This window comes from Neofelis nebulosa, chromosome 15 (genome assembly GCF_028018385.1).
Source record: "Neofelis nebulosa isolate mNeoNeb1 chromosome 15, mNeoNeb1.pri, whole genome shotgun sequence".
In the NCBI taxonomy this organism is placed as follows: domain Eukaryota; kingdom Metazoa; phylum Chordata; class Mammalia; order Carnivora; family Felidae; genus Neofelis; species Neofelis nebulosa.
In genome coordinates, this window is record NC_080796.1 from 34412159 (window position 1) to 34426548 (window position 14390).

The window sequence follows — 14390 nt, forward strand, 5'->3', positions numbered from 1 at the left end:
TTTGTATCTGTACCTTGTCATCTATTTTAAGATTAAAATTAAATAAATAAAAACCACTGCATTTGCCTTATTTGACCTTACCATCATGATCTAGCTTGAAAATAATTTGGAAATTAAATTTATAGTAAAAATGTCTTATTCACCTCTCCCACATAAAACTTACTGCTCACAGGACCCACTGGAGGTATCGTGCTTTATATTTAACAAAGGCCCACTTTAATAAGATTGAAATACCATATCCATTCCATAAAATATGAGGATGCATAATTAAGAATAACGTAAGCTTGTTGCAATAAATACTCCCAGCAGCAAAAAATAAATAAAAAATAAATCATGCTGTGGACAGCTCAATCATAAGGTTAAAGGTAAGAAGAAAATTTCATGTGTTAGAGTTATAAAAGTAGAAAAAACCCACTAGTTTCTCTTCTTTACTATTTAAATAGTAAATAAATCATATATATATATATATATATATATATATATATATATATATATATTCGAAAGGATAACTAAGTCTAGTAATAGTTTGAAAGGTTAATTCTCTTTGACAGAGCATGCTCCTGTTCACATGCACACAACAATAACCTGTAGATCAAGGCAACGCTTTTTGCCTTGGAAGGGCAAGGAATAATATCAGTATGTCACAGAAGTGAGAAAATCTAGGTATAAATCCAGCCACTCATTTGGATTTTAAAAGTATGTAGAATCTTGCTTACACATGTATCTTTAGATAACAGACTATTTCAATGTCTGTTTCCCCACATACAACTTAATATTTCTCCTCCCCTTCATATACTTATATATATATATATATACACACACACATACATACACATTCGTATCTGGATTGCCTGGATTTTCTGCACTGAAGTTCAAGGAAAAACAATTTTGTCAAATTTTAGTAAGACACTGCAATCTTCCTTGCCATTCTTTATGAATGTATAATAAACTTATTTTGATGCTAATTATCAAAATATGGAAAAACAAATTACTCAGCAAATGGTCCAAAAACTCTATTCATAATATTCAAATATCACCCACCCTCTTAAGTACATAACTGCTAAATGCATGCATGACCTAGTATAAAAAGTAGAATGATATTGAAACATGTAAAATAAACTGTAAAAAAGATACAATTTAAATTTGTCTAGCCCAATATAGAGAATAATAATTTTCTCTATTAGAACAAGTACTGACCATTTATTTTTCATTTATAAGGATTAAGCATATTCAAAAGCTCTAAGTTGGGAATGAACAACAAAAAAAATAGCTAATAGAAAAAGAGAAGAAAATAGTTTAAGATACAGTATGAGAAAAGTTTAACTTAAAGTTAAAACTTCTTCCCGGAAACATATGTTCTTGATTTAATATATGTGTATTCTAGAAGTAGTGTCCTTTACAAGTTAAATAAAATAAAGTTGAAATAAAAAAGGCAGTACTTCACACTACAGTTAACAATCCTCCAAGATGCTGCACAAATAAGAAAGAAATTTGTAAATGATGGAGACATAAATGCCTACTAATAGAAAATGCTGCCAATATGCATTACGGTTGGTGTCAAGGCATCCCGCAGCAAGAATGCTTAACAGAACACTGGACTGGGGACAATTAGATACAAAATAGATTTAATCTAGTATGCAAATAATTATGTTCTTATTTAATCTTAAGAAATTCATGAGTTATTAGTTCTCTTTTAAAGTCACACTTTCACACTCTAAACTACACATATACAGATAAACAGCCACTGAGCACTCTTCCAATTTAAACAAATCCTATTTATTTAGAAGGGTCAATTTCTACGGAGATAACTCTAAGTCATCATTGTAGTTTTTCTTTTTTTTTAAGCTAGGAGGTTGAAAGCAGATATGCTAACTTAACTCAACGTTAACTCTGGCTGGCTGGCATCCAGAAAGCAGGGTCTGAGTTCTAGTCCTGCCACTATGCAACGTGTGAGATGTGGGATGAATCACTTATGTCCATGGCCTCAATTTCTTCCTGTGAAACCAAAGGACTATACTAGATGACGTCCCTAAGAGACCTTTTAGTTCCAGCAGTTTCCAACTCTTTCTCCAAGTACCTCCTCACATTTTTTTAAATACCTCAACATACTGCTACCTCAACATACTGCTAGATCATGTGACATAAATGAGAAGCTTTTTTCCCAGTGAGCTAATATAATTGTAGATTATGTTCCAACAGATTATAAAACCATGCTATAATTTGAAAGAGTAAAATTATGATGTAAATTTTAAATGAAATTTTGAGTTGTAAAATCATTTGACTCCAAAAAATATTTTAAAAAAACACAAAAATATAATACTTTAAATCATTTTAAAATTGTTTCTGGACCAAAAATTAATTCTATATTGTAAGTAAGTAAAAATGAAACACAGTGTTTTAAATTTTAAAATGAATTAATTCTTCTAGTCTTTAAGCATTTTTAATGATATGAGGAATATGAGGATATGGATAGTACTGACAAAAGAAAAGGAAGTCTTGTATTTTTTCTTAAGCAAAATTTATTCTATTACTTAAAAGTGCCTAATAATTTGCATATACTTAAATAAACAAAATGCAGGTATATTATTCCTAACCTAGAACATAAAGAAAATTATCAGACTATCAGGATTCATTCAGTCTAGAACCTTCTCCAAGAAAATTCTATTTCTAATTTAAGGCAATGATATTTAACACACTTTTTTAAAATTTTTTATTTTTTTAACGTTTATTTATTTTTGAGACAGAGAGAGACAGAGCATGAACAGGGGAGGGGCAGAGAGAGAGGGAGACACAGAATCTGAAACAGGCTCCAGGCTCTGAGCTGTTAGCACAGAGCCCGACGCGGGGCTCGAACTCACGTACCATGAGATCATGACCTGAGCCGAAGTCGGATGCTTAACCGACCGAGCCACCCAGGCGCCCCAACACACTTATTAAAATTCTAATGAGGGGCGCCTGAGTGGCACAGTCGGTTAAGCGTCCGACTTCAGCCAGGTCACGATCTCGCGGTCCGTGAGTTCGAGCCCCGCGTCAGGCTCTGGGCTGATGGCTCGGAGCCTGGAGCCTGTTTCCGATTCTGTGTCTCCCTCTCTCTCTGCCCCTCCCCCGTTCATGCTCTGTCTCTCTCTGTCCCAAAAATAAATAAAAAATGTTGAAAAAAAAATTAAAAAAAATAAAATTCTAGGGGCGCCTGGGTGGCGCAGTCGGTTAAGCGTCCGACTTCAGCCAGGTCACGATCTCACGGTCCGTGAGTTCGAGCCCCGCGTCAGGCTCTGGGCTGATGGCTCGGAGCCTGGAGCCTGTTTCTGATTCTGTGTCTCCCTCTCTCTCTGTCCCTCCCCCATTCATGCTCTGTCTCTCTCTGTCCCAAAAATAAATAAACGTTGAAAAAAAAAAAAAAAAAAAAAAAAAAATAAAAATAAAAATAAAAAAAATAAAATTCTAATGAAAATGTCTTCTTTAATGGAATATCAAAAGTCTTCCCTTGTAAATCCTTAATTTTTTTTATTTTTTTAAATTTTTTTTAAAAAAATTAATGTTTATTTATTTTTGAGAGAGAGAGAGAGAGAGACAAAGTGCAAACAGGGGAGGGGCAGAGAGAGAGGGAGACACACAATCTAAAGCTGGCTCCAGGCCCTGAGCTGTTAGCACAGAGCCCGACATGGGGCTCAGACTCACAAACCATGAGATCATGACCTGAGCCGAAGTCAGACGCTTAACCCACTGAGCCACCCAGGTGCCCCGCAAATCCTTAACTTTTTAACTCAGTAGATTAATGGTGAAGATTTTAATATTTATCAGACACTACCACAAATATTTTTAGACACATCTATGTCATACAATATTTATCTGTTTAACTTTATGATTATTTAAAACCAAGTAAGTTAATTTGCTCCTTTAATGGTTTCTAAGCTAACTGGGAATATTTTAAAATATTTAAAATGAATGTTTCAGAAGTTCTGACTTCATTTTTCCATGCTAACTTGGTCTGCAATGATCAAACCAAAATATAAATATATGTTTGTGGGATATTTTTTGCTTCTTCTTATGCTATTAAAGTACTTACTTATTCAAAAGTATACTTAACTCAGAACACTCACCCATGAAAATTGCTTTGATATATTTTTTCAGTAGAAATTTCTTCCTCTGAATTTCTGAGCAATTAATTTATATACACTTCTCTAAAGGAACCAACATTTGTTTTTTCCACCTAGACCATATACTCTTTTAAATTTTTTTTTTTAAGTTTATTTATTTTTGAGACAGAGAGAGACAGAGCATGAACAGGGGAGGGGCAGAGAGAGAGGGAGACATAGAATCAGAGGCAGGCTCCAGGCTCTGAGCCATCAGCCCAGAGCCCCACGCGGGGCTCGAACTCACGGACCGCGAGATCGTGACCTGAGCCGAAGTCGGACGCTTAACCGACTGAGCCACCCAGGCGCCCCAAGACCATATACTCTTTTAGGTCAAGGTTTCTGTTTGATTCACCTTCGTATCTCTCAGACCTAGCACACTCATACATTCCCCAATAAATAATTGCTAAGACTAAGTATATATTTAGTAAATAATATAAAAGAATAGTGGCTATTAAATGAAAGAGAATATGCACTGTATCCTATTTTAACACTTGAAGATAAACCAATTCTTTCTGTTTTATTTGCTCAGTAAAAAATTTCCCTGAAATGGAATTGGCAAATTAACAGAAGAAGTCAACTGCATTGTGTTTTCTTCATGAATATGTTTCAGGATTACAGGCAATGCACTTATATTATAAACAATGCCCCTCACAATGATAACCAAAACTCAGATTTCACTTGCAACAGTACCAAAAAGACTGAGGGCTATTCACTCTGTGGCTCCTGAAACATATATTATTACAAATCTTTTTCACAACTTAAATTTCTTTTGCTTTTCACTACACTGAGAAATGGAAATTATTTACATAATGTCAGATCAATAAAAAGGTCGGGAAAAGCCATAAATTAGACATACAAGTTTTAACAAAGGCATTGCTGTCTCAATGACACATTAAAGAAGGAAATCTTTCACGATAGCTGAGAACAGTTTGATTGCTTTAGAGAAATATCTGTCATAGAATCAGAGTTCAGAGGGTTAACAATAAGCAACAGTATATAGTGAAAAAGTTCTTCTCAATAGTTAGCTAAACTTACTGAGGGAGGAATACTTTTTGACAGGTGTTTTATATCAATAAAATAGTAATCTCTTGGGAGACTGCCTTTGCAAATCTACAGAACAAATAATAGTGCCTAGCAGCAAAGGCTCAAATGATTTTGTTGACTATAAAATGAACTCATTCTATTTAATGGCATTTCTACTGACATTCCAATATTGTTGGGGTGCCTGGGTGGCTCAATATTGTTAAAAGAGATCTCATGATAAAGTTCTGGTGATCTGGATGGTATATAAAAACCAGTTTTCACATTATTTTGTTCTAGAGATCAAAAAGCATTGCATAACAATAACCTTCCTTTATAGGGCATCGCTATTTTTGAAAAATACTCCATCCAGTTCATCCTCAAATTTCGGCACCATCATTAAACATTAAAACTAATTCCTTTGCCACCGCTGTCCTTACCTCATCCTACCCACAAACACAACTGCACTGCTTCAAACACACATCAAGTCACTGAATCCTTCGAGGCCTATTTCTTTGAATTTCTCAAATGGTTCCTGCAGCAATTGACAAAGGTAGAACAATAATACAAAACTTCTATGTGTTTAATATTTTGAATTCTGAGAAAATAATTAACAAAACTTGGAACAAAATCAATAAGTTCAACCTTGAATTTGTTATTTAGAATTTTTAAAGCTTTAACCAAATCTGAAATGAGCACCTACATGAACTAACTCATCTCATAAACAGACTAGGATTAGCAGTTTCTTCTTCTAGGTGATCAAAATTATCAGAATATTATTCATAAAGACCAGCAATGAGTATCTTACTAATATAGATGAGCAAGGGATCAATGAAGAAATTATTCCTGAAGCTGTCTTTCCTCCAACATTTACCAAAGACATTTGGAGGTATATATAAAATGTCAGGTCAGCTATAATATAAAAATTCACGAGACTGATAATTCTGAATTCAAAAATCTCTGAAGTAAAACAGTATGCCTATACAGGCTTTGGGAAATTTTATTAGGAAAGAAAGAAAGCATCTTTAGTCTACATTTCAATAAATTCCTATATTTTTAAAAAAGCCTTATTTAGTCTATCCCATGGAATTATCCAAAAGGAATACTTACACATTTGTAAATATTTGGTTTCACCTCTTTTTATTTATTTTAAAAATCTGTATTTATTTTTTAAACTTATCTTCATAACCAACTTAGGTATTTTAAAGTTATGAAATACAATTTAACTAAGCAATAGGTGCCAACATATAACACTACACCTATGGTAATCAGGTTTGATTTACAACTGTCTGACTGTTCAAAAGCTAATTAACTCATAGGTTGATGTCACATATAAATACAGGGCATTATTAAATTTGGTGATGTGTGGTACACTGACAAAAGATATCAATACAACTGAAGTTCAATCTGTGGTTCAAACTGTTAACAAAATAAAATAAAGGTCAAACGTTTTAATGGATCTGTCTTTCGTATTTAAAGAAAGAAGAAATGGTTATAAAGTCAAGGATAGAGTCCACAAACAGCAACTTGACAAGCATATTTAATTACACCCAGAAGAGTAGACTCTCACGTACATGTAACTTCATATGGTCAACGTCAACACACAACTGAGCTACATTTAAGTAGAGGTAGCATTCTTTAAAAAAAGCTTCTAAAAAAATAATACTTAGTAATGTTTGAGAAGAATGGTAGACTGCCAAAGCATTCAACATCCCAGGAGAATTTCAGTTTTTCTGGTTTCAACTGAACAATCCACACCTACTCACAGGTTAAAATTTCTATCTGACCTAAGCCCGGAGTGGTCAGCGAGCCACAGCATGAGATCTCAGGATACACCATTAACTGCTTCCCTAAGTCAGTAGACATATCCACCGATTTCAGAGAAGTATAAATTTCCCACTTACTTTTAGCTTTCAATGAAAGAAAGATGGAAACGTTGTCATGGGTATATGTGCAATCACTATGCTGGTTTTTATTTTTTTTTTTAATTCTTTTTTAATGTTTATTTATTTTTTACAGAGAGAGAGACAGAGCATGAGCAGGGGAGGGGCAGAGAGAGAGGGAGACACAGAACCTGAAACAGGCTCCAGGCTCTGAGCTGTCAGCCCAGAGCCCGACGCGGGGCTCACACTCACAGACTGAGAGATCATGACCTGAGCCGAAGTCGGACGCTCAACCGACTGAGCCACCCAGGCGCCCCACTATGCTGGTTTTTAAAATAAGAAATCTGACTGTATTAAAAACAAGAAAATTTGTTTTATAATAAGATCTATAGTCAACTGACTTCTAGGTTGATTTAATAATTCTGCTAAAATGCTACTGAATTCATAAAATATTATGTTTTATCAACCTAATCTAATGAAGTACATTAAAGATATTTGTTGCTATCATTTTCAATGTGAACAGGAGATATTTATAAAAATGAATTACTTTTCATCCATGCGGCTTCTCATTTTTTTCAGTTTCTGCATAATGCTGCTAGTTTCACTGCTGGAGATTGAAATGGGGGAAGGACTGCGGGTCTCCAAGTCAGTTGGACCAGGACTGGTTGCCTTATTATCCTTTGTATCATCGTCACTATGAGAGTCCTGTAAACAAAGGAGGGTAAAGTTTTACAATTTTACTGGAATTTAAGATCTCAAAGTGATCTTAAACACTGTTATTTCAAAATTATGTTTATCAAAATCATATTTATAAAAAAGTAGAAATAAAGGAATTACTTAAAAGACAAGATTATATCACATATTTGAAAATGGCTAAAATACAGATTTTGTTATGTATATCTTACATATATTTATAATCACAAAGTGTAATAATTTCTTATAAGATGTGAAAAAAATCCGGGGCGCCTGGGTGGCGCAGTCGGTTAAGCGTCCGACTTCAGCCAGGTCACGATCTCGCGGTCCGTGAGTTCGAGCCCCGCGTCAGGCTCTGGGCTGATGGCTCGGAGCCTGGAGCCTGTTTCCGATTCTGTGTCTCCCTCTCTCTCTGCCCCTCCCCTGTTCATGCTCTGTCTCTCTCTGTCCCAAAAATAAATAAAAAACGTTGAAAAAAAAATTAAAAAAAAAAAAAAAAAAAGATGTGAAAAAAATCCAAAATCTTCTGTTGCTAGCAAACTAGTACCTGTCCTAATTTCTTTTATTTATTTATTTTTTAATTTTTTAATGTTTATTTTTGACAGAGACAGAGACAGAGCATGAGTGGGGTGGGGCGGTGGAGGGAGGGGAGAGCGGGGAGGGGGGTGGGTAATGCTGAGAGAGACACACACACAGAATCAGAAGCAGGCTCCAGGCTCTGAGCTGTCAGCACAGAGCCTGACCCAGGGCTCAAACCCATGAACCGCAAGATCATGACCTGAGCCGAAGTCAGACATTTAACCAACTGAGCCACCTAGGCGCCCCTGTCCTAATTTCTTTTAAATTGAACCACTCAAAAGAAATACAAAACTACAGACACTGTAACGTTTATACGTACAGACAAAAGAATGAAGAGCAGGGCGCCTGGGTGGCTCAGTCAGTTGAGCGTCCGACTTCAGCTCAGATCATGATCTTGCAGTTTGTGAGTTCAAGCCCGTGTCGGGCTCTGTGCTAACAGCTCAGATTGTGTGCCTCCCTCTCTCTCTGCCTCTCCCCCACTTGCACTCTGTCTCTCTCTCAAAAATAAACAAACACTAAAAAACTTTTTTAAAAAAGAATGAAGGGAACACATAATTAATTTTAATAATAGTGAGGGATGGATCTTTTTTCTCTTCATTTCTAACGAAAAAAGCAGTATTTTCTCAACTTAAAAATTACAATGAAAGGATTTAGAACAATTGGGCTTTTTTAAAAAAGTGTATTTATTCTGAGAGGGGGAGAGAGAGAGAGAGAGAGTGCATGAGCAAGTGGGGGAGGGCCAGAGAGACAGGGAAAGAGAGAGAATCCCAAGCAGCCTCTGTGCTGTGAGTGCAGATTTCAATGAGGAACTTGATCCCCAAACCCTGAGATCATGACCTGAACCAAAATCAAGAGTCGGATGCTCAATGGATTGAGCCGTCCAGGCGTCCCTAGAGCTATTAGCTTGATACGTTATTTCTCATGAACAAAAAATAACTTTATATGCTTAAGTAAGTCTTTCCCACAAATACTCATTTATGTTCATAACTTTTCAGGAAGATGAGTAGGGACAATCATGGCTGTTTTTATTCTGTGAACAATACACACAGCAGAATAAGGTGTGCTGAATGGAGCGAGATGAAGAGGGCCTCTAACACAGGAAGGTGGCCTGTGTGCCAAGTCCGAGCCCAAGTGGAACAATGCGGATGTCTACATGGAAGCAGTCCTACGTGGCATGTCACAAGCCCAAACAGAGTGAGGTGGCATTCCCACAGAGAACAGAGTGCAAAGAAGGTAAGAAGAGAACAGAGAAAGGGCAAGGAGATGGGGGGGGGAGGGGGGGAACAGCTTGACTTGGGAATCAGATTCCAGGGGCGGCGAGAAGGCTATCCACATGAGGAAAGGGGTGGAGGTTATGGAGACGGGTTACACAGAATGATCAAATAATTATCTATATTAAGGAAAATGTTAACCAGCTGTCTGTCAGAGAAGGAAGTTTCAGAAGAGAGAAAACTAGAATGGAACCTTATGGTGCTGGATTAGAAATCAAAGAATCAGCATGAACTCATTATGTATATATACGTGTGTGTGTGTATATATATATATATATATGTACGTATACATATGTATATATACATACATATATATAACATGTATATGTACATACAGAAATATACATGTAAAATGTATATTTTTATTATATCTACATAAAACTATATATTCTCTAGATTTCTTGCTTTTAGGAGGCCAAAACCTGAATAGCAATGAGCATGCCTACTGGTTTTTAAAGAACTTTCCTCCTTGGACAAACAGCTGATTCCAAGTCTGGGGCACGGAAGGTACAAAATGACCTGGAGACATCTTGTTGCAGGAAACATGGAAGTGCTCAAAGACTGACTGGGACATGTCAAAAGGACACAGAAACTGGAAAAGAAACTTGAAATAGTCTGATTTGGGGCAAAGTGAGCATCAAAACAAATGACAGTAACAGATTCACCTTTGAGTAAAGTAGGAATCTGTCAGTCCATATTGATATAAATAAAATAGGAAGTTTAATGAAAAACAAGAATTTATGTAGTCTCAAAGTAACTCATGCAGGGGAGCCCAGGTGGCTCAGCTGATTGAGTGCCAACCTCGGCTCAGGTAATGATCTCACAGTTTTTGAGTTCAGGCCCCACATCGGGCTCTGGGCTGACAGCTCAGAGCCTGGAGCCTGCTTCAGACTCTGTGTGTGAGTCTCTCTCTCTCTCAAAAATAAACATTAAAAAAAATTTTTTTAATATATTTAATAAAAATTAAAAAATAACTCATGCAAAGTATTTATTAACTATAACGAGAAAGAAAGTAACTTTTTAGTAGAGTCTGATAGCCACCACCTTAATCAAGTGATCAAGTCAAGTCAACATCATCAGTAATGGGATAAATCAAAATCAGACACCAACTGACTGAATGCAAGGAGAACACAGCATCATGTCCGTGATATTCCAGCCAAAGATGCACAACCTGAACCTAATTATGAGGAAGTATCAGACAAATCCAAGTTGAGAAACATGCTACAAAATAACTGGCATGTGATCTTCCAAAGTGTGAAGGTTATAAGAGTCAAGGAACTTTTCCAGACTAAGGAGACAACATAGACATGAGAACTTAATGCAATATGCGATTCTGAACTTACCTTTTGATACAAAGCACATTGTTGTGACAGCTGGAGAACTGTCATACTTTCAACTCAGGAAGACAGAGTTCTTTGTACCGTGTTTGAAATTTTCTATAAATTTGGAATTGTTTCAAAATTTAAGGTGTATTTTATTTTATTATTATTTTTTTTTATTTTTTTTTTTCAACGTTTTTTATTTGTTTTTGGGACAGAGAGAGACAGAGCATGAACGGGGGAGGGGCAGAGAGAGAGGGAGACACAGAATCGGAAACAGGCTCCAGGCTCCGAGCCATCAGCCCAGAGCCTGACGCGGGGCTCGAACTCACAGACCGCGAGATCGTGACCTGGCTGAAGTCGGACGCTTAACCGACTGCGCCACCCAGGCGCCCCAAGGTGTATTTTAAAAATCAAAGCAGAAAATACGAGAGACTTTATTTAACTATTTATAAACTATATAACTGTTTATATATACATAAAACATATAAATATAAATATATAAAATATATAACTATTTATACAGCTACAAGTCTGGGTTCTCCAACACTATATCGACATCTCACAGTATCTCAGAATAGATCCACATTTTGCTTTTGTCTGAATACCTCCTTTCACTCCTGTATCATTGTATTAACATAGGATAGCTAACATAAGTAAAATGAGCAAAAATAATCTCTCTCATTAATTCTGAGGAATATATTTGGATTGATAAGCAAAAGCAAGGTACTCTGTTCAAACTGAGTTTATGAATGGAAAACATTTTTCAACTATTATATGAACCATGTGTCCCTTTCAAAACTTGAATACTCCATGGGAAAAAAATTAAAACTGTCATTATATATAAGGGCACAGACATAGAACTTTATTCCAGTACCTTATGGTATCACAGTGCTAGAAGGAACATGTCCATCATATGAGAAACTGAGGCAGGGTTAGGGATTATTGCAAGCAACATGAGACAGAAAACAAATAGTAATTTTATGTAATTTACCAATTTATTCTCCCCTGCTGACTTCAGCTTCTCCTGTAATTTCATGGTGGTCTGTCGGATCCTCTCTATCTCCTCCTGCTGTTTAAGAATTAGTTGTCTTTCCTTTCGAGCTGCCTTATTGGCTTCTTGAAGACGTTTAATTTCCGCCTAAGGTTTAAAGAGTTAGGAGAGGGATTGAGATTTGGAGGACACAAGTCCACAGTAATATTTTAAGAAAGCCCAATCATCACATATATCAAAAATAAAAACATACAGTATTTCAAGATAAAAGTAATATTGAAAAAATTTTAAATCGTGAAGGAGGAAAAAAAAGAGTCAGATAACCCCATATCATGCTAAAATAATTTAACATTATCCCTTAATTTTAAATAACTATTACTACAACAGACTAATAATTTCCTGTCCTCCTTTTAATTTTTTTTAAATATTTATTTGTGGGAGAGAGAGAGAAAGAGAAAGAGAGGAGAGAGAGAGAGAAAGAGAGAGATGGAGCATGAGCAAAGGAGGGGCAGAGAAAGAGGGAGACCTAGAATCCAAAGCAAGCTCCAGGCTCTCAGCTGTCAGCACACAGCCCAACGCAGGGCTCAAACTCACGAACTGTGAGATCATGACCTGAGCCAAAGTCAGATGCTTAACCGACTGAGCCACCCAGGCACCCTCCTGTCCCCCTTTTAAACGTAAGATACCCTCCACATTTTTCCATAGTGACACTCGGTCTTTACACTTGTTTAATACTTGCATAACAGATAAAGTAGTTAATGGAACCATTATTCTACTGCTAAACTCGGGCCGCTTGTAATTTTTTTATCATCCCAAAGAATGCTTTCATGCCATAACTGTTTCATACTATGGATTTATGGAGAGATTCCAAAAGGTAGGAGAAACAAGTCAGAGAGGATGAATCATATTATGGCCCTCAAAATCATTTAAAGATTGCTTTCAAAAAAGAACTGTCTCTACTTAAATTGCCACCAGAAACAGTTAAGACTTCATTGCACCAAACTCTCCAACCATGGTATTAAGTTTTCTGTTGGCCATTTAAAAAGTGGGCAAAAGGTGATTCACTTCACTGTTAATAATAGTTAAAATTTAAGAGACTGTCATGGTTTTATCATAAATGTGTTTTCATCTGTGTTCCTGTCGCATAATAAAGACAAGAATAATTTGCAACTTATAATTTCTTTTAATCGTATTTGATTTTTGGAAACACTGAACATGTAGAAAAGTGCATAAAAATATCTGATTTCTAAAATCTCATATTAATAACTGTTAATATTCTATCATATTTTATCATAGTCTTTATTTTGTGAAGCAATAAAACATTACAGATAAAATCAGTGTATGTCCTCTGCCCTAAGTCCTTACAGGTAATCACTACCATGGTATATATCCTTCCAACACATTCTTTTAAAATTCTTCCACAAATATTTACACTTACCTGCAAAAAACATTACATTGTTTGGTTTATGTTTTTAAATATTTTAGAAATAATATCACATATTCATATTTTCAATCTTGCTTTATTTGTTAGTCATTACTTTTGATAGCTCTCTTGTGTTGACTTATACCTAAATGCTGCATAACATTGGAGGCATATAATATTTCATGTGTCCATTACCTCTATGTTTGGATAAAGTTGTTGTTTACTATTACAACAATGCTACAATGAAGAGGCTTACATTGTCTGTCTCCTTGGGCACATGTACGGATTTCTCTGGAGCTGAAGTTCTTGAACTAAGGTCCATGGACTCTAGAGGGTTCCCAAGGTCCTTTCAGGGGACTCTCAGGGTCAAACTCTCTTCATAATACTAAGACATTACTTGCCCTTGTTTACTCTTGCTCTCTCGTGAACATACAATAACACTATGCATTTTAAAGAAAATAACTATATTTTCCAAAAAAAAAAAATTGTGAGAAGAGTAATATTTAGATTTTTCCAAATCTCTTTAATTGTCTGGCTTTTTTTTTTTTTTTTTAAACATCATGCATTGGTCATTTGGAAAATGTCGGTTCAATCAGTTATGCAGATCTCCCTAATGTTGACGCATTTCATTATACGGTATCAAAAAATCACATTCTTTCTTATCACCACAGATCTCAAAAGTTCTTTAGTATTAGGTGGTGGATAGAAATTGTCCAAAATAATGACTTCTTTTTTTTCTTAAATTTTTTTTAATGTTTGTTTATTTTTGAGAGAGAGAGGCAGAGTGAGAACAGGGAGGGGCAGAGAGACAGGGAGACACAGAATCTGAAGCAGACTCTAGGCTCTGAGCTATCAGCCCAAAGCCCGACGTGGGGCTCGAACTCACAAACTACAAGATCATGACCTGAGCCAAAGTGGGACACTTCATTGACTGAGCCACCCAATTGCCCCCAAAATAATGACTTCTACTTGAAAGTCTGAATTTTGTCATCGCCAACAAATACTGTCACTGCTGCTTTCTCTAAAGTGACAGGCACACTTTGTTCATTTTTGAGAAAATGACTGTCAAATA

General features: G+C 35.9%; 1 protein-coding gene across 1 annotated transcript in view; it reads right to left on the bottom strand.

Moving 5' to 3' along the window:
- The window catches only part of CEP350 (centrosomal protein 350), a 164173-nt gene that overhangs the window by 46304 nt on the left and 103479 nt on the right, over positions 1 to 14390 (bottom strand). The window contains exons 26-27 of the mRNA XM_058701136.1: positions 11896 to 12042; positions 7587 to 7744 (exon numbers count right to left, since the gene is read on the bottom strand). Of these exons, the coding sequence (XP_058557119.1) occupies positions 7587 to 7744; positions 11896 to 12042 (305 nt within the window). The remainder of the gene's footprint in view (positions 1 to 7586; positions 7745 to 11895; positions 12043 to 14390) is intronic.